Source organism: Parasteatoda tepidariorum, chromosome 9 (assembly GCF_982258835.1).
Source record: "Parasteatoda tepidariorum strain Cologne lab strain chromosome 9, Ptep-v5.0, whole genome shotgun sequence".
NCBI classification, from domain to species: domain Eukaryota; kingdom Metazoa; phylum Arthropoda; class Arachnida; order Araneae; family Theridiidae; genus Parasteatoda; species Parasteatoda tepidariorum.
The window spans coordinates 80,705,706-80,727,759 of NC_141763.1; the positions used below are offsets into that span (position 1 = coordinate 80,705,706).

The window sequence follows — 22,054 nt, forward strand, 5'->3', positions numbered from 1 at the left end:
ATGATAAAATATAATAAAGAAATAATACAAAATTAACAGCAATAAATTTAGATCGGGAGCAATAGTTAAATTTTTATTTCGGATTGTTTTAATGTTTCTTTTGCCCCAATAATCTTTTGAGTCACTGAAATCTATTGTAATCCACCTTTTCTTAGGTTCACCTCAAGTATGGCATTCATAATGGAAAAGAAAAAAAAATAGTAGAAAAATAAATCCTGTCCCAATAGGTACCATCAAAAGATCTCCGTCAGCGGCTGCTGTCGCCAAAAACTGAGTGATAAGAAAAGTTGGCAAAGATGAATTTATCTATTATCTAGAAGAAAGTAGATAAGATCCACTTTCTCTATGATGCACAACTGACCACCGCCAAAAGGGACACAATAAGATCCCTTGGTGTTCAAGATAGGGAGCTTGATTACAGCAATCTTGGACATTCCATTGTCTGGTTGGCGAGCTGCCAAGCTACAGTTGGTCAAGATTTCTTTCCTGGATTCATGTCAGGAGAGGAAAGAGGAGTATTAAGTGTCATCGCATTCGGTAATTGGTTAGAGATGCATGTTCTATAGCCTCGACAGAAAATATCATTCTTTAGCACCAAAAAGAAATGTTCTAGCCAAACCTTTATGGTAAATTGTGTTGATAATTAATAGGTTTATTAGAATTTGAGTTATCTTGTACGCCATATGAAAAGAAATTGAAATGAGAAAAACTGGTCTTAGAACAAATCTTAGTATAAGTAAATTTAAAGAAAATACTTGAGTCTGCAGGCGATTGTAGCTTAGAAAATGGGTGTATTATTATTATTATTTTTTTTTTTTGCTTTAGTATATTTACTATTATTTTAGAAGTTTTTTAATATCATCTTACTCTTGATGCCAATTTGATCAGAATAAAACAGATAGTAATGTAAATAAAATAAATCGAAAATTTTGTTTAAAAAAATTAGCTATAGACCCCTTTAATAATTAAAAACATGCTGCAATTGACGAATAATATTTAGAAAGGAGGTCACCTTTCAATAATGATACTATATGCATATTAGAATATAATATCGTCATAACGTTTCAATGATTTTCATTGATTTCTGCGACACTATCAAGATTTTTCAAGAAAATTTTCAATGCACATATAGTTAGATGTATTATTTAGTGATTAAAATATTTTAAAGGAATGTGATTTTTCTGAATTTTTCAAATAAATCTACCTCTCAACACGATACGAAACGAATGTTCATTAGACATATTTTATGGTAACAGTCAATATTCCGGGGAGTTTTATTAACTTTTATTACCTTTTGTATCTTTTTCCATAATATAAAGGATTGTTTAAATAAATTCCCACATCTATTTGTAAACCCTTTTTCTTCGATCCCTTTCTAGTGATTTTTGCAAAAATATTTTTGGGAAGGAGATTAATTTTTTTAAAAAAAATTCATTTAACTTAGTATCTAAAACTAATTGGATTCTTAAGATTATTTTTTTGTGGGATGATAGGTAGGATGTTCAAAATTTTAACTTCTGTAATCAATTGGTCATAAAGTAACATAATAGTAACATATTGATAATTTGTAAATATGTATCTGTATCTCCAAAAAAACTCCATGAACTTTTTTTCTGGAGTTATCAGCTGTTGGATGTGCAAATCATTGGTGGGAGAATAGCTTCCCATTGACTAATAAAAATTAATGAATTTGCTGGGAAGCATAATTCCCATGGATAAAAATTACTAAATTTGCTGAAAAAATTACTGAAGGATAAAAATTAATGAATTCGCTGGAAAGTATACTTCCCATGGATGAAAATTAATGAATTTGCTGGGAAGTATACTTCTCACGGGTACTTCCCATTGATAAAAATTAATGAATTTACTGGGAAGTATACTTCCTAGCGATAAAAGTTACTGAATGTGCTGGGAAGTATACTTCCCACGGATACTTCGCATGGACAAAAATTAATGAATTCGCTGAGAAGTATACTTCCCACTGGAAAACAAACACACGCAGTAGAAATGAATTATGTGGGAGGAAAGAAAAATATAAACAGCCCTAAATATTTCAATATTCTGTTCGCATTCAAGAAAAAAATAAAAGATCATATTGTTGTTTTATCACGTCCTTAGCTGACATCATCACAAAACTATGTTCTAAAAACAATCATTTTTCTTTTTGGAAGCAAAAAAAAAAAAAAAAAAGAATAATTTAAAAACTGCGTCGGCACCTTTTTCACGGAAGTGATTTTTGGAGGGGGTCTTAAGAAGGATTACATATGGTGAAGGATTGAAACAAAGTCCCGGATGAGGACCTTCCGAAATCTTTGTTTCTACGTCGGCGATTCTCAAAAGCTTGTAGAATGAGAACAAAAAATTGACTTTTAAGTTTTCTTTCCTTTCTTTGGAAGGATTTTTTTTCTTTCTTTTCTAAAGTGGTGATAAGAAGATATAGATAGAGTTTGAACTTATGCGATAGATTTCAAAAAAGTGAAGCATTGGCAATTTTAAATCGGATAAGACAAAAGAGATGCATTGGAATTTAACGATACATTGACAAAAATAAATTTATTGTAACTATGTTTTTCAATGGTGAAAAATGTAGCTCTTTTCTTCATCTAGCTGTGCCATAGTTATGAACTATCATTTAGGCTTTTATTTCCTTTTTACATAAAAAAAAATAAATAAAATTATTTTAAGATAAAGAATAATTTTGACTTTATATCCAATAGCTTGGTCCTAAATTTAGAATTAATGAATAATAAAAAAAAAGCATTTCCGCAATCGACCATTGTTGGCCAAGGTGGTTAACAAGGATAAGACTACAAAATTTCGGATGATGGGGGCAATAAAGTGAGCATATATATATATATAATTTTCATTAATGAAATTGAGTTTAATGACCGTAAATTAAGATTCTTTGAATATATATGTTTAGTGCCTTTGTTAAAAATCACTTTAAAATGGTATACCCATTAGATTAATATTTAGAATAATGATAGATTATCTTAATATTAGGACGCCCGGTGGCTAAGTGGTAGCGCTACGCACTCCCATGCCACAGGTCCTGGGTTCGATCCTCGGGCTGGGCAAGGTTGACTCAGCCTTTCATCCCTTCAGTGGGTTGATAAATGAGTACCAAGCTTGCTTGAGAACTAAACACTGGGAGTTTTGCATTCGGCTGACTACATAACCGGAACATCTGTCCCTGCACCCCAGAGCCCAAGGTCAAGAAAACTTAAATGGGCACAGTAGGGGATCTTTATGGGCTGTCGCGCCACTGATTGTTGTTGTTGTAGTTCATTTACATCGCACTAGAGCTGCACAATGGGCTATTGGCGACGGTCTGGGAAGCATCCCTGAGGATGATCCGAAGACATGCCATCACAATTTTGTTCCTCTGCAGAGGGGAGGGCACCCCCGCTTCGGTAGCTCAGCGACCTGCAAGCGAAGTCGAGCACTTTACGGTAGCACAGTTTAACGAGGACCAGTACCGCACACCCTCGGTCCCTACGCAGACTGATCCAAGTGGGTCACCCACCCGCACACTGACCGCAGCCAGTGATGCTTGACTTCGGTGATCTGCTGAGAGCCGCGTCTTAACGATCAGTCCACTGCGGGACATCGCGCCACTGAGTTTAGTTTAGTTTAATATTATATTTTTTGAGATATACCAAATAAAAAATCTTGAGAGGGAGAAATAAAAACGCTCTAGAAATAAGGAAATAAAACAAGTGAGACTAGACTAAAAACTAGTAAGAACATTGAAATGAAAAACATGGAAGCAGTTTGATTGCCTGATGAAACTTGGAGATAGTTGGCTTTTAAACTTGACCTATTTCTTTCAGTAATCAACAAGTTATTGATGTTTTCATCCTCCCCTTCCTCCGTAATGATTTGTTTGATTTCAATATCGTTTGTGTATTCACTTTAATGAAATAGCTCTTAGTGTCGTTTACACCATTTTTGATGAGGATTCAAAAATATATGCGCACCAAAGTCCTGATTACCCGTGGGTGGATCATCCGCGCTTCACTTTGTTTCATTTTTTCTCTTTCAATGATAAACATAGCATTTATAATTGAAAATAAATGAATTCCTACAGCTGAAACTATTTTAAGAGTTTTGCGAACAGCAAACATTCATGCTGGTAACCCGGGTGTTCACAACTAATTAAGCATTACAGCTTCAAGTGCAGTATTTTAGTAAAAACACGCAGTGAAAGAGCGAGGCAGTCATAGAGAGTGAGAAAATGGGAGTCATGACTTACAAATGCAGAATGAAGTTCGAATTTCAATGAATAGCTTCGGCACCAATCAAAGCAGTTTCTTTTCCTGTATCATATTGTTACAATTCAAAGCAATGATATTGATAAAGTAAAGTTTTTTCGTTTCGCTTTCATATGGGTCATTCTCACAAAAACAGTCATTTTCATGTCCCCAGTATATTTTATGTTTGTTTTACAACTTACGAAAAAAAAAATTTTCAGGGAAAGTGTCCTTCAGAATGCAAGCTAGCAAAAGAATAAAAATAAAATTATCAATTTTTATTTTTTATTAATTTTAGGTAATAAAAATATACCAATATGTCATTCCCTCACTTGTCCCCACTGCTGATTTAAAAAAAGAAAAAAATTGTTTCTGAAATAAAAAATCTTTTTTTACAAATTTGTGTTTTTTATTTGAGAATATTGAAATATAGAATTCAGAAAATAAATTTTAAATTTAATTTCTGATAAAAATATTAACACAGCACTATTTTAAACTTTGTCCCCAGTGTTTCGCGTCATTCCCTCACAACAATGTTCTTATCACCTGCAATCATCTTAGAATAAAAATATTTTAATAAAAACTTCAGAAGTTAACAACTGGCATCATAGAACAAAATTGCAGTATGTTTCCATCTTCAACTTAAAGAAGCTTTGCTGTGGAATAAATTTGAATGAATCAAACCAGGTAAAATTTTTTACATTTGTCATTCCCTCATGTCGTTTTTTAGAGTAAAATAAAATACAACTTCATCGAGAAAGTGGATAATTATATGTTGCTTTCTTGTATGAATATAATTGTATGTGATTGACTTCAGAAATTAATAAAGCCTAACTGTTATTTTTAAATTTTATTGAATTCGTCATTCCCTCACTAGTGTATAAAGTGAGGGAATGACGCTGAAGTGAGGGAATGATTCAAGATGAGTATATTATTAAATTTTTTTTTGTTCAATCGTGCCAGCCAATTTTATTTCCCAAACCTGTAAAAACTATGAAATATATAAGACTAAATTATAATAAATATTAGATATACTTAGTATGTTATCATTTTCAAACTTTAGGTAGATGTAACTTGGATAAAAACATGTATTAAAATAAAATATCATTCCCTCACTATTAGTGTCAGTCCCTCACTTTTTAAATAGTGAAAATAATTAATTTACTTATTAATTACTTTGAAAAATAAATTAATAAATTGATTTATTAAACTAATTAATTTATTTATTAAATTAATTAATTAATTATTAATTATTATAAATTAATAATTATAAATTAATTATTTAAAAAATTAATTAATTTAAATATTAAGTATAATTTATAGGATATATACTTTCTTTATAATGCCATTACATATTTCTATTAATATAGAAAGTTTCAGAGCTTTTTATTCACTTTACTTTTTTGGGATTTTATGAACTGAAAAATGACAGTTTTCGTGAGAATGACCCATATGATGAATAAAAATGCATTATCCTCAATCAATTATAAAGTGAACATGTAACACATTCTTGGAACTCTTATCAGTTAAAAAATTGATAACTAACAAATGAGAATGGTCCCCACACAGCACTTATACCCGGGAAGGAGGAAGAATGAAGAAGGTTTTTGAATAATTTTATGGGTCATACGCATGCTTTCAAAATTGTTATCAGTTGCTTATTTTCAGTTTTGTTACTGATAAGAGTTTCTAAAAATCGTGTATGCTCTTTATAAAAACAAATTCATATAAAAACAAATTCACAGATATTAAAGTACGTGATATGAAAATTAAAGTGTTGGATAACGTAATTGGAATTTTATTTTTCTTCAATGGTTGTCTCGATGAAATTAATGAAAAAAGAAATAATTATCTCAACCAAACAGATAGTTTTCACAATTACTACTCAGAATATTAAATACTTTTAAAAGTTCGAGTGGTTTTTATGAGTAATTCAAAGATAATGCTAGAAAAAGAAACTTCAAAAACTAATCATATTAATCAATTGTTCTGTTTACTTCATACAATAACCAATTATTATACACAAAAAAATTGCATTTAACCCATTAACACTTACATACACAGCATGTTATTTGAAGTACAACTGACAAACCTGTAGGAATTGAACGATTAAAATGCCTATAAATATCTTCTAAATACTACAATTATCGTTCGCTTCACTTTTTCATTTTTTGATTATTATGTAAACAAATTCTTAATATTGTATAAATATTACATTCAAAGCTTGTATGTCAAACTAAAAATAAATAATAACCTAAATAAAATAATAATAAAATCATAAGAAATATATTTCAAGTAAAACAAATTTTTTTTAAAAATTTCAATAAGTGCAGTGCGACATAAAAAAAAACGTTAATTTTTGAAACGCATAATGGCAGCTATGAACAGATGGCAACACTGCGGGATAGTAACCTTGAGCAAGAAAACACTTTGCTATTTTATATTTTGTCTAAAGTAAGAACTCCCATGGCCATTCGCTTGGACTAGTTGCGGTGACTATGGTAGCGAGTTATCAGCAGATATCAAGATTGATTTCATATCGGAGGGCGGCATCTGAGGGACGTGATTTTGAAAAAAACAATAAAGTCCATTAATTTTTCTTACATTATGGCAAATTTTAAGGCTTCAATTACTATGAATAAAATGTTTTACTTTCATCATTCTTCGTTTTATTGAATTGTTAAAAAGTCTTGTGTCACCCTGCACTTCAATAATTAAAGTCTGAATGTTAATTTAACCCTTTTGGCCACACCGAGACATAAATGTCCCAAAGACGAAAACACTACTGGAACATATGCGTCCAGTATAAAATGTCCGGTGGGACATACATATCCCAGTCCTTCCAAAATAGTTATGCCTTATTAATATTTGGCAGAATATTATTATTTTTACCTTGTTTTATCCAATAAAGTCAGTTATTTTTTTATCGCAGAAAAAAACTGATTTTGAAAGGGTTAGTTTTTATTTAATGGTAACGAATTAATAATTAACGAAATCGCTAAATTAGTTTACATGAAATTCATTTTATTAGCTCTTTTTCTAATTATAAGTAAATTAGGCAAGGATAGAGCAATGCTTAAAAAAATAATTACTTTCAGAATTGTTTGGTATACACAATGTAAAAATTTATAAAAAATGTATATATTTTATTTTATGATATAATTGGATACGTAAATTTTGTGGCAATTTCATAATATGGTGAAAGTATCTCTATATTTTTTTAGCCTCAGACTAAATTAATTAGATGTCTAGCCACAAAGAGTTATTAGTTGTTTTCTCGTAGAAAAAAAACCACTAAGATTATTATTCTTCCAGACATATAAGAAAATGATATACTTTTTGTTGACTATTGTTTGAATAAAAAGAATTCCTATTGTTGTCGTCTTAAAAGAAGCTTATTTTTCCAAATAAATTTATCGATGACAAAACAAATAAACCATAGATATATATATTTGCAACATTCTGTGTTTTGAATAATAATTAAAGCCTTTACTAATTTCTTTTAATTTTAACATAATGTATAATTGTTTTTTAAATTTTCACGATAATGTCACCTAAAAGTACAATGTATCAATGAATATTTGATATATTTCTAAAATATAACACTTGTCAAAACATACCGAAAAGGAAAAAAAAATGGAAGAGTAAGTTTTTTTATGTACAGGCAGTCCAAGGATTATAGGGATAAACATTAAGGGGAGGTAAGGGACATTACAAGGATTCAGAATTGCAAAGCAACCCATGGTCAGAACTGTTATAGGAACGTAGTATGACAGTTACAAGAAACATAGAGACATAAGACTAAGCAGATGATATGTAAAAAAGTCACTAAAGATGTTCAAAGTTTCCATCATTTCCAGCGATGCAAGCGTTACACAGTCGGGCCAAGGATTGGTGGATTCACTCAAGTACACCTGTATTTTATTGAACATCATCAACACAGACGATTCTTGCAATCATATCCATTTCGGAATACACAGGTGCACATCAAAGAAAAAAATCCATACAGCTTAAATCAGGAGAACGTGGTGACAAAGGAAGCAGTCCACCTCGCCGTATGCATCTTGTGAACAGCAACATTTAGCGGCGGACGAGGAAGTTTCTGACCATGGATTGCAATGCAAATCTGAATCCTTGTGATATTCCTGACCTCCCCGTCAAGGTTGTCCCAATAACCTTGCATTGGACACCCTGTATTGATCGATTATTGCGTAAAATATCAGTATTCTTACCAATAAATATTAAAATAGGAAATATACCCTGTGTCATACATTGAAAAGCTCAAAAATATCTGCAAAACAATGTACTATGCATCTCAGCTAAAGTGACTGTGCAGCCTTGAAGGCTAAGTCTTTTGAAAAGACGTTTTCTATTAAAACTCCCCTTCTCAAGGATACAGTGAACAAGTATTTGATAATCAGGCTAACTCCTAATTTATTTAATTTCTTTTTTGACTAGCATACAAAAAATATAAACATAACGGATCCTAGCTAATCTGCAGGTTAACTTGAGTAATCCGTTAAAGAGCGAAATCCAAAGCTTTTCGGATTTTACCTAGGTAATGTGCATATTAATAAAGGTTTTTATAGTTCTTCTCATTCTTATAAGTAATCGTTGATTGTTGGATTGCATTCTTTATTCTTTAGATATCGAGAAACAAATAACATTATGAGCACTCATAAATAACAGCATGTTCCAGCAACGATGATATTTTTCACTTTAGCGAGTACCTAGTGGGTAATGAGCTGATTAAAGAGTGCATAACATTTTCCACGCAAATAGGATATCGGTGTCCCTTTTATGCATATTTTTCTGACGTTACTGTTACGAGCAAAAATATATTTTGTAATCATAAGAAACAGTCTAATATTTACTAAAAATCGGTTAGATTATCGTAATTATATTTGCACTAAAATATAAAATTTAAAAAAAGTAGTTAAAATTTTTTTTACACTCCTATTCAAAAATGTTTCAATAATTGATTTTGTAAATTAAGCAAATTTTAACAAGGAATAACTGTTTACTTTAGTCTAACTAAGGGTAAATTTTAAAATTTTTTGTTTGGAAGTGAACCATGTTTGGAAAATTTTACCCTAAGTGCAGAAAAAGACATCGATGTTACACGCTGCTTTTCATAACCAAAAATTTAAAATGCTAAATATAATATTTCTAACTTGTTTTGGCTTAAATTAATACAAAAAAAGATAAAAAGTATAAATATGTAAATAAAATTTCTGCGTCAAAGGGTTAATAGATATTGTACTTATTTTTTAGTAATTTAAAGATTACTTAAGTTTAAGGAGAAATTAAACGATTTTCAGAATTTTAATGGATCATCCTACATTCCAGTTTATCTGATCATCACCTGGGAAACTTTTTTTTCTATAGCATGAGACTTTTAAACAGATCCTAGAAACTTTCGTATCACTGATTTCAAGTCAGCAATCTGTTTCTTTCCAAGCTACAGTTTTTTTAATGACATCTTTAGTCGAATTTTTTGTCAAAATGTATAAATTTAAGAGCAAACAGAAGGTCGCAAAATTATTGCAATAAACTTCTAGGCACACCTTCAGAATTGAAACTGCATAGGAACCCATGCCCAAAAATATCATCATAAGCTGCTAGTGGCGCTTCCTCTGCTATGAACTGTTTTTTCATTTGCTTTTGAACAGGCCATAATAGGTAAGCGCCCTTAGTCGCGTTCAACGACGCTTCCAGGCATGAGTTCCTATGCAATTTTAATCCTGATAATGTTACCTACTCCTTTAGAAGTTTATCTCAACGTTTGCGCAACTCTCTGCTATATATTGCCTTCTTATACATGTAAATTTCGACAAAATACAGACTAAAAATGTCATTAAAAAACTGTAGCGTTTGGAACAAAACTTATTTCATATTTGACATCCCACACCCGAATTAGGCAAGATCGAGTATTTCTATAAATTCAATAAAAAATTTGTTTCTCAGTGTAATCTGTAGAACAGGTAAATATAAAAATTATATAAGTTTGAATAAAATTTTCAGCTTAAAAAAAGTTTTCAAAAAATTGAGATATGCTGAACAAGACAATACATTAATAAAATAATAGTTTCATATGAGCAGAGCGAAATAAATAAAATATTCATTGCAGTAAAAATTTGCAAACGTAAATATTGATTCCTCTCCGTCTTTTTTTTAAAAAAAAAACGTGACTATATCTTATCTCTTTTTCTATTTGCATCCCGTTCGAATCGTGCACAATTCAATTTATAATACTCATCCAAATTCTATTTCCTCCGAACTCAGTGTGAAATATTCAAAAAGATCTGTCAGACTCAGATTTGCGTTACTTTCTTAGCTTCACATAATATTTTCTAACCTTATTTTTTTGTACGGCTAAGGGGCTCGTTTTTTCCCAATGTATACTTTGTCTAGATGGCGATATATTTCATCCTTGATGTAACTGTATTTCAAGCTTTCTTTTTACTGTTCACGTTATTTTTTTCTTATCTGTTTTTCAGGTTTTTCTGTTAGTTGTAGAACAAAATATCTCACTTATAGTTTGATAAATTACTTTGCCTAAAATGTTGTATTTTTACTGGATTATAAATATAAAACCGGTTTGTTTTTAGAAATACAATAGTTGGCGAAGGATGAATAATTTAATGTATTGAATATATTTTACCTTTGTCTGGATTCATTCGACAAATAAAGGAAAATTCTTATTTTTCAATAAAATAAATGAATAAAATAAATTAAGAAATAAAGCAAAAATAAGTAAAATGAAATCAACAAAATAAAAATAAAGCAATTTCTGCAAAATATATTTGATTTGAAGATGGACTAGTTTGAAAAAAGTTAGACAGTTTTTAATCAAGGAATGATTGGTTTTAATGACCAGTTTAAATTCACTAAAGTTAAAATCGGTTTAAATTGAGCCTAATTCAAACAGTATGACAAACTCGAGATCTGGATATCAGGCGGTGTTATAAATAAAGTCTTATGCAAAAATAAAACTAGGAAAAAGGAGAAATAATCACTAATATTTATATACCCAAGTCAAAATTCTTGATGGTCCCATCAAAAAATTTTGATGGTTTATGTTGGCTTCAGTGCGATTCATGATGGTTCAACATCATTTAATGGGCACCATCATCCAACATTTTCGATTAAGTGTTCATGGTTTTTGATATGCCAACAAACTTCTATCATTCCATAATGGAAAAAACAAATATCAAAATCGCCAAATGATTCTAAAGCACATTTTTTATAATGTACATTTGTAGTTTTATAGTTTCATTTATCTTTTAATAGCTAATTCCTAATTAGCATTGTAACTAATTGCATCATCAACCTATGAAAAAGATTTTCTGTTTCTAAAAACATACATAATAATAAATATTACTAAACATGTATTCTGCTTTTTAACGTGTTTATAGTAAAAAGTATATAAAACGGGAAATTGATTAAAATGTTCGAAGTAATCAGTGACAAGATTACATTTAAAACTAAAATTGACATTTAAAAGACATTTTAAAACTAAAATTGTACTTACGGATAATTTTTCTTTTCTTTTAAAAAATTTTTTATAATCGCTGGATCTGTCCTTTAATTTTGTACTTCGTCAATTTAAACCCACACATCTCCAACGAAAGATGATATAGCTGCGCGACGTATCTTCGATTCTCGAAGGTGTTTCAATATATTCAATAAATACTACGAGAACAGAACATCATGAATTTATCGAATAGTTCGCCATATTCTTAAGAGGAGCACAAAGCAAATAGAAATTTACTTTATTTATTTATTTGAATTACATTTGCAGGTGTATGTGCTCATTTAGGCTCATAAACCTTTGTCAAATAGATGGACGTTGTTTTTGTTGTTGTTGTTGCAGTTCATTTACGTCACACTAGAGCTGCACAATGGGCTATTGACGACGGTCTGGGAAACATTCCTGCGGATGATCCGAAGACATGCCATCACAATTTTGATCCTCTACAGAGGGGATGGCACCCCCGCTTTGGTAGCCCGACGACCTGCACTCAAAATCGAGCACTTTACGGCTGAACAGTTTAACGAGGACCAATACCGCACATCCTCGGTCCCTATGCCGACTACTCCAAGTGGTCACCCACCTGCGCACTGATCGCAGCTAGCGATGCTTGACTTCGGTAAACTGCTAGGAACCGAGTCTTAACGATCAGTCCACTGCGGGACTCAAATAGATGGACAAATAGCACAATACAGAGAAGGATAGCACGAAGATATATCCAGTGAATAGCGGGATTCGAACTGCTACCTCTAAGCTTGGCACAGCGTTTGTCGGGAGATACCGCTCTGCCTGAAGGGCCCCAATAAAATTTGACTATGCCAATAAACTATGAGAGATTTTTGTATTTTATTTATTGGTTTATTGGTAATACACATATTTTTAGACTTGTGTGCTTAATTGAGGCTCATAAACCATTGTCAAATAGATACGGTACTTTTCACAGGGAGGACGCAATCACATACCACCTTTCATTCATCCGTAGATCGTAATTTTGACCTGAATCAGATCAAAATCAATCTTCTATCCAGTACCCTTATAAGTATCAATTTATCATCGGAACTTGGAGGACTTTGTGACTCTTTCAGATTTTGCGAGCATCAATCACTATTCTATACTCAGGGAGTCTTGACAGCCGGAGATCGAACTCACGATCTCTCGAACATGCATCCAATGCCCTACCAGTTAGGCTATCCCGGCTCATTCGTCAAGTAGAAGGACAGATAGCACAATATAAAGCAGGATAGCACTAAGATGCATCCAATGTAGCAGCGAGATTCAAACCCGCAACCTCCACGTTACGCACAGTGTTTGGAGGGCGATATCGCACGGTCATACAGGCTCCTAATTTATTTATTGTTGCAGATACGGTGTGATACTTTTGTTTACGTCACACTAGGCTGCACAATAGGCTATTGGCGACGGTATGGGAAACATCCCATAGAATGATGATTGGTGCATATATATATATATATATATATATATATATATATATATATATATATATATATTGTTGTTGTTGTTAATTTACGTCGCACTAGAGCTGCACAATGGGCTATTGGCGACGGTCTGGGAAACAAACCGGAGGATGATCCGAAGACATGCCATCACAATTTTGATCCTCTGCGGAGGGGATGGCACCGCCGCTTCGGTAGCCCGACGACCTGCGCGCGAAGTCGAGCACTTTACGGTAGCACAGTTTAACGAGGACCAATACCGCACACCCTCGGTCCCTACGCAGACTGATCCAAGTATTCACCCACACGCACACTGACCGTAGCCAGTGATGCTTGACTTCGGTGATCTGCTGGGAACCGTGTCTTAACGATCAGTCCACTGCGGGACGCTTTACGAGGAGTTAATATAAAGTTTAAAAGCTGGCTTTTTACTAGGACACTTACATTTAGACACATGAGATTTCATATATACTTTGCTCTTTAACCTTTTGCTTATGGCTGGTACAACATGTGCAAAAACATGCGATGGCACAAATGATACACCGCAACCAAAGGGTTAACTCGTTATTTTTATTTATTGGTTGGCTCAAATAAAGCTCGCATATTTGAATCTTACTGCCGGGCACTATTTGATGACAACCGACTTCTTTTAGACTTGAACCCTTGAATTGGTTGACCAAGAGATCTAGGTGCCAGAACATTACAATAATGGAGGATAAAACAATTATGCACGTAATACTAAATTTAGAGTAATGAGTTATGTGCTAGTATGATCTGAGATTCTTCTTTGCAATATATTGGCAAACTGGTGCACAGATTATCACAATTTATCTCGGTGAGGTAAGTATGGTAGTAATTACTGGCATTGCGATTCTCAACCACCACTCCACCATGTGTGGGTCCTTCTAGAAACCGCCAGAAACATAATACAGAGTGTTCTGTAACTAACATGCCTTGCAAAAATATTTTTAGAATCCTCATTTAAGATGAAGTTAATATTAGTGAGTAGTAAAAAAATATTCAAAAGAGAGGGGAAAATATGCCATTAAAATCTGTCAAATCACCAATTGGAGAGGTGGGAGAAAAAACATCGAACTCATTTGATTGCTTAATAAAACTTAGAGGTGCTTTGAGTCATCACATTTGAGTTTTTCAATAGGTATTGATGTTTTCAGTCCTCACTTTTGCGGTGTATAAAACGCAACCATTAGAGCATACATTTATTACTTTATTTTTAAAATCGTTTCGGGTTCGGGTAAATCTAATCGGGAGGGCGATTGCTCCTGCTTTTCAGTGGCGCCATCTATGGCCAGGAATTCGACTTCTGCCACGCCATTCACACAACCACAACCCGTTTATAGGGCGGGTCACATTCACACACGAGGGAGAAAGGACATAGAACACACACAGAGAGAAAGAAACATCCATGCCTTGCCCGGGATTCGAACCCAGGACCTTTCTGATGCAAGGACAGTTCCCTGCCCCCTACATAGGCCGGTCGGCGTCTGCCTCTTTTTAATAATGTGATACGACTGTCAGGAAAAGCGGCCGACCGCTTTGCTTGCTAAATAGTTGTTGCTGAGTCGCATGATCATGGTATATATATATATATTATTTAATTAGTAAAATTTTTAGACACTGATATATCATATTTGCTTAAGTTTTAATACCTCAATACAATATAATAAAATCTTAGAATCTTGCTTACTGCCTAGATGCCTAGATTTGAAGTAGTAAAACCTTAACAAATGCGGCACGTTTTCCTCATAACAATTTTTAAACTGTGTTTTTTTTATTTGCTTAACAATTAATTGCAACTGTGACAATTAAACAGTTCCTTTAACCACTCTTTGAATTATGGAGTGATAGCAGTTATTTTTCTGGAATAATTTTTAAACTGTAGAATTTGTTTATTTTCTTAATAAATGTGAAAACTGAACAGTTTTCTTTACAATTTTTAATCGATGGATTTTCCTGACTTTCTAAACAAAGGTGACAGCAGTTTGCATAACGATTTTTAAACAATGGATTTTCTTTATAATGAAACTGTTTGTGTTAATTATGATGATTTAATACAATATGATCATTTAACCCAAATTGTTAAATTATATAGGATTTTTTACCAAGTTTTCTTGAAAAGGTTTTCTCATAAAAAATATAAAATAAAAATATTCAAGAAATGCATAGTGAAAGTAAATCCTCGGTAAAGAAACATAAAAAAATTAATTTAATTGCATTGAGAATACGTTTTTAAATTAACGAAGATAACGATGTAGTTCGGCATTTTCTATATCTTGCAAATAAAATAAATTGACAAAATTAAGCAACCTTCTGAATTGAAATATATTAAATAAACTGCTGATAAAAGTTCAACTTTAAGCTAGGGATTATGCTGTAATCTCGAAAAAATTTATTTGCATTTCGGATGCAAATTTAATGATTTCAGAACAATCTTGTTTTAAAAAAGACCTGTTACTAGATAATTAATAATGCTTTTCTCTGATAACAGAATTTCTAATTAATTAGAAAAGAAAACACACTTCAACGAGTTTAGTTTCTCTAAGATCAAAATGAAATAAATATTTTTCGGCTCTAAAATGAAACTTGCTTGTTAATAAATTATTTAATAGTTTATAATAAATTTTTTACTTGTATCCGTAATTGTCTGTGATTTCATATTAGAATTGTCATAGTTGAATATTACACAAAATCTGATATTACAAGTCATGAAAAAATAGGTTATTTAAAATTCGGATGAACTAAGAAAATTATTCTTTTACAAGACTTAAAATTAAATGAAACTATTTTAGTGAATGATATTTTGAGAATATTTAGTTTAAATATAACTACGGGATTAGTCTAAACTAAAAGTTCGAAAAAGAAGCAAACTCGATAATATGTAAGTAAATTGAAATAATATTTATGCATTAAAACTCTGGTCTCAGGGCACAAATAATTCGCCTTTCAATGAGGTGACTCAGTCCGGCAGCAGACTGATCGTTAAGACACGGTTCCCAGCTGATCACCGAAGTCAAGCATCACTGGCTGCGGTCAGTGCGAGGGTGGGTGACCACTTGGATCAGTCTGCGTAGGGACCTAGGGTGTGCGGTATTGGTCCTCGTTAAACTGTTCTACCGTAAAGTGCTCGATTTCGTGTGCAGGTCGTCGGGCTACCGAAGCAGGGGTGCCATCCCCTCTGCAGAGGATCAAAATTGTGATGGCATGTCTTCGGATCATCCTCAGGGATGTTTCCCAGACCGTCGCCTATTGCCCATTGTGCAGCTCTAGTGCGACGTATATTGACAACGACATCAATGAGGTGACTCAGGGTTGAATCTCAGTGGTGGTTGGTTGATATGAATTCTGCTCCCTGCTAACATCGACCACAGTGGTGACGTAAAATATCCTCAGTGGTAGACGAATCATGGGTTAAAATCCCCTTGCCGTCAGGCTAACCGTTGACAGTTTTCGTGGTTTTTCTTCTACATGTAGCGCGAATGGGGGCTAGTTCCATCAAAAAGTCTTCCAAGGAGGATATTTTCTCTCAATGCTTTTATCCAAGATTTCCCTTGTCTTCTGCGTATGTTCAAAATTTCAAGGCTACGGAGTTGAACATCGAACGTCGTAAACTCAGAATTGGGTCAGCTGTTTCAGTTATAAATTAAAATCCACCGGTTTTAAAAAGATCAAACTGAATTATTAAAACTTCATAATTAAAGCAAGTACTAAATGCCTATTCCATAATAGCTACACGGAGTGCCTTAGAAGATAAAGCACTCTCTTCTGATACGTTAGATCCAGGCTTCAATCACTGTAAAATCTTCTGTAAGCAAATCTAAATAGTTCTTTCACTTCCAAAAATTAAAAGTTTTGTTTTATGCCCCTTTAAATCATTCTTTCACTTTAAAAATTAAAGGCTTTCTTACTTACTCACCGTTAAATAACTCTGTCACCTCTAAAAATGTAAGAATATCTGTTTTATTTCCCTCTAAATAATTTTTTAGGAAGAGGACTAGCAATATTAATGGAACAACATTGAATTAAAACTGCTTTTCTATTAATAAATATATTAATTAAAATAACCAACAACGAATTTATTTTAATGTCAAAAATATATTTTATTTAAACATTTATTATTACATTTTAGAATAAACATAAAGTATCAATTTCTATTAGTTATAGCAGCAAGCAGTCTCTAAGAGAAATGAATAATTTATTTTCATATGAAACAATGAAGATTTCTAAATGTGATCTGTATTTTTACTCAATTAATTTGTATTAAAAATTATGATTTCATAAAATAAACTGTAAATAATTTATTACGACATATTTAAGTATTTTGCATTTCATAAGTAATAGATGTATAAGATTAAATAATTAGTTTAACTACCATTATTAAAAAAAAAGTGAACTAACTGGATGCGGTTACACATTGCAATGGTATTTCACGTTTTTATTGAGTTAATGGCAGTCAGACTCATAAGAAATATCTATTAGGTTGCTGGGAAAGAAAATTTGTTTTTTCCTAACAGAGGAATACGTATTTTTTCACAGCCAACTTTATATTTAAGCTGCCTGGTCATTATTTAGTTTGACAGCTGATGTAAGCAGGACTTGCTAATGAAAACAATCGATTGATTATACGATAGTAGTATCAGGTTGGTGCCCTTTCGAATCTTGAAATGGAAAAGCAGCATTTTCGGCATATTTCATTTTTTTACAATCTAAAAGCTAAAAATGCTGTTTAAACAAGAAAAAAACGTTCGATGTATATGGAAAAGATGTATTGACAGTACCTAAACTGGTTTGCAAAATATCGATCCGGAAATTTTGATATTGAAGATGTACTACGCTCTGGAAGATGTACTAGCTCAGTTGAAGCTGAGGAAGAACCAATAAGGACATTAAGCAAATCGACGAATAACAACTCGTGATATCACTGAGAGATTAAATTTATCAAATTCGACTGTTCATGATCAATTCAAACGCCAAATTTTAATCTTAAAACTCGACATATAGGTTCTTTATACTCTAACGAAAATAAATTTGCTCCATCGCATTGATGTCTGTGATTTGCTTCTCCAACGTCAAAAAAAGAAACAAGGACTAACTTTTAAAGCTCATCATCACTGGGAACCAGATATGGGTAGTCAGTAATAATGTTAAGATATAGAGGAATTAAGGAGATGAACCGGCTCGCTAATTTATGATTCAGCGGTCTCGTTTATCGACTCTCTCTCCTTTTTGGCGATTTTTCTCTAGGCTGTAATTGATCGCAATTATAATGCAAGCCTTTATTTCTTTTAAAATTTGCTACCATCAATTTGTTATTATTAATAATATGAAAAAAAGAAACTTAACTTAACTAAACTTAACTTACTTGTTACTTAAGAAAATGGCAAATGGAAGAGCGGATCATTAAATGCCGCTGATTTGGGAAATCAAATGGACCAGTTTGTTACCAGCAAAGAACAAAAATGTTATGGTCGTGAAATCATGTGTCTGCCAGAAAGATGGCAAAAGATATTGGACCAGAATTGAATATTTAATTCAATAAAATATTTATTCACTATAAGTAAATCTTCGTTCAATTTAATTGAAAAAAAAAAACGTTTCGAACAACTCAATATAAAAGGTTCTTAAGTCACTGTTGCTATATGCTTAACTGATATACGCAATTTTTAGCAATTAATTTTTCAAGATTTATTTCTTCATGAATGATCACATCACTTACCAGTATTTTATCTTTTATTACAGTTTGAATAATTACATAGGGGTTAGGAGACCATAAATTAGCACAATTTTATTAATCTATCTCCAGAGTAACAGGATAGAGAATAATGCGAATCATATTTTAATGATTTAATTTGAATTTATTTTCAGTTAAAAAAAGAAATAACACGGAAAAAACGTGAATTTAAGACACCCCTTCTGTTTGAGTGAACCGTTAAAAATACTTCATCATTAAGGAGTATGAATTTTGCATTAGGATATTGATGGAGAGACACTTCTATTTCTGCTGAATTCATTTCTGATAAATAATAGTTCTCAAAAATGGAATATTCCTGGCTTTAGTTCAACGGAAGAGAACTACGTCTCACAAGTCATTGGCGATTCGTCCTGAAGTTCAGTTTTGGGTTCGGTCTTAATTACGGATCGTTTTCCTGAAGGTTTAGGACTCGGAAAAAATGAAGGCATAAATGGACACAGGCCTATTTTCTCAAATGCATTTTCTGCAGACTGATCAGTTTCAGCTTTGCTATAAGCAACGGAAAATATTTTAGCAAGTCGTGCAAGCTTTATTAAGTCTGTATTTTGCATTTTGTTTTCATCTGAGAGACTATCCAAATACGTCCTTGTTTCTGAAGTGTAATGAACTTTAAAAGATTTTATAAAAGAATTTTCAAGGGGTTGAAGTAATTGGGAAGAATTCGGTGGCAAACTTACGATGAAAACATGGTTTTCTTTTGCTTTATCTAAAATTTCGATATTTCGTACATATGGTTTTCGCCCTTCAAGTAACAGCAGAGCAGGGTTGCTTGAACTTGGACAGGTGTGTTTGATGAAATGGTCAAACCACATCATAAAGATATGTGTTGTTACAAACCCAGAAGAATGGCAAGCCCAAATTGAACCAGGTGGTGTGTGGTTCGTCACTTTTTTCGTAATGCTTTTTGTTGGCCAAACGATGAGAGGTGGAACGAAACAGCCACTGGCATTCATACACACAATCGATGTGACTAACTTAGTCTTTTCTTCATCAGAAAATGTAGAATATTCCTTTTTTCCTCTGAGCCTGATTACTGTCTCAGGGTCATCTTCAACCACGCAAAGACCAATGTCATCGACACTGAAGATTCTGTGCGGCTTCCGGTCTACTTTTTCATATATGGGTGTGTACATATCAAGAAACTTGGGAATATTTTCAAAAGATAATTTTTTGCTTTTGTCGTATGCATTGCGGTTTGTTCTAGAGCGTAAATCGGGATACTTTTTCATAAAATTATGAAGCCACGTTCTCCCAGCAGAATCTTTTGTGAATGAGGTAGATATATTATTTTGCGCGGCTAACTGATCCGCCATTTCCAGTACGTCAACTCCTTTCAAACCGAAAAACTTTTCGTCCATCTCAATGCAGTGTTTTGCCAATTTCTCCTGCAAATCCAGTGACATTACAGGTTTTCTACCCAAAGACTTATCAATCAGTTCTGATGGGTCAAAATCTTTTAGCTTTGCGTATCTACGCAAAGTTACTTTTGGTACTCCAAACATTTTACTCGCAGCTAAATACCCAACTGCACCGTCTCTTACAGCATTTATGGCATTGATCATGCTTTGTTTATCCCATAACTTCCTTTTAGCAGGTTCTCGTTTAGTTTGCATCATTTCAGTCAGTTCAGACATACTTTCTAAAGGAATATCTTTTTCTGTTGATAAATCTATCTTTGCGTTTTTAACGTACCACCGTAAAGTAAGGTAAGGTACTTTAAACAATTTTCCTGCTTTTGCGTATCCTAATCGCCCACTACGAACGCAAAGAACTGCTTTTATCATGTTTTCTTTAGTCCAATTAACTCTTGCTTTTGAAGAAGAATCTTCTTTAGAAGATTCTAAATAAGGTTTTCTACCTAATGGTGCATTAACCAAAACTGATGGTTCAACGGTTTCGTTTTTAACGTATCTTCTTAGAGTAATCTTTGGTACCTTGAACATTTTACTTGCAGCCTGGCATCCAAGAGCGCCATCTCGGACAGTTTCTACAGCGTGGATCATGCTTTGCTTGTCCCATGTTTTCCTTTTTACATTCTTCAATACTTTCTTTACCTGTAAATACAAAAAAATAATTGCAGAATATTCCTCAATAGTATAACAAAAAAATAATTGCAGAATAATCCTCTCTGAATCGCTGTTAAGTGAGCCGGCTGTAATACAACAAGCCATAAGGCTCATGCAAGATGATGCCCATATACATTATGCTCTTTAAGCGCATAATCAACTCGATGTAACATACTGAAGGGAGTGGATTAGATGCGCAGGAATCGTTGCATGGCCTCCACGCCCACCGGATCTCAATCCATGCTTTTTTCTATGATGTAATCATAAACCGCATTTAAACGACGCCTGTAGACACGCGGAAGGATATCATAGCGCGGCCTATCGGTGCTTCGGCTGACATCAAAAGCATTTCTGGAAACTTCGAAAATTATTTTCACGTCGTTTAAACTGTGCAATGATGTCTGTTTACTCCACTGCGAACACCTATTGTAATAAATAATGAAATCAATCTTTTAGTATACTGTAAAAACTGTGGTGTGATACCTATCTGAATTTGGTGTTGAAAAGCTCTAAAAATTACGTGGATGATTAATTTGTTTCACGTTAATGCCGAATCGAACGTTCTTACACGCTTCAAAGGGAGTTAAATCCTAACACTAATAATAGATAAAGCTTACACTAATTTATAGTTTGTTGATGAAGAAGGTTGTGTTTTCGGATCTCCGTAAATTTGGCAAATAATTACCGCAAGAATTACTGAACTGATATGTCTGAACAAGTGGATTTGTGCTCTCAGATCATTAATGAATTTGCTCACTCTTATCAAAACATTTTACTAAAATATCATCTCAACCATTTTCTTGTTTGAATTATGTAAGAAAAACATTTACGGTACTTTAAACATGAATATAGCTGCGGCATATATTATATAGCTGTAATAATTTTAAATGAAGGTTGCAAAGGGTTATTGACAGTTTAGAACAATTATGAATAAATGTAGGCCTAGCAGTCAAAGAATCTGCTCGAAATGAAGTTGT

General features: G+C 32.8%; 2 protein-coding genes across 3 annotated transcripts in view; both read right to left on the reverse strand.

Annotated features, from left to right (window-relative positions):
* The window catches only part of LOC107440502 (monocyte to macrophage differentiation factor 2), a 146,434-nt gene extending 134,510 nt beyond the window's left edge, over positions 1–11,924 (reverse strand). The window contains exon 1 of the mRNA XM_071186290.2: positions 11,788–11,924. The gene's annotated coding sequence lies outside the window, so the exon portion shown is untranslated. The remainder of the gene's footprint in view (positions 1–11,787) is intronic.
* A 5,410-nt stretch (positions 11,925–17,334) lies between these two features.
* LOC107436618 (uncharacterized) overlaps positions 17,335–22,054 on the reverse strand; it is a 170,544-nt gene continuing 165,824 nt past the window's right edge. For both annotated transcript variants that reach the window (XM_071186303.2, XM_016048386.4), the window contains exon 3: positions 17,335–21,065. In XM_071186303.2, the coding sequence (XP_071042404.1) occupies positions 19,332–21,065 (1,734 nt within the window). In that variant the 3' untranslated portion in view covers positions 17,335–19,331. The remainder of the gene's footprint in view (positions 21,066–22,054) is intronic.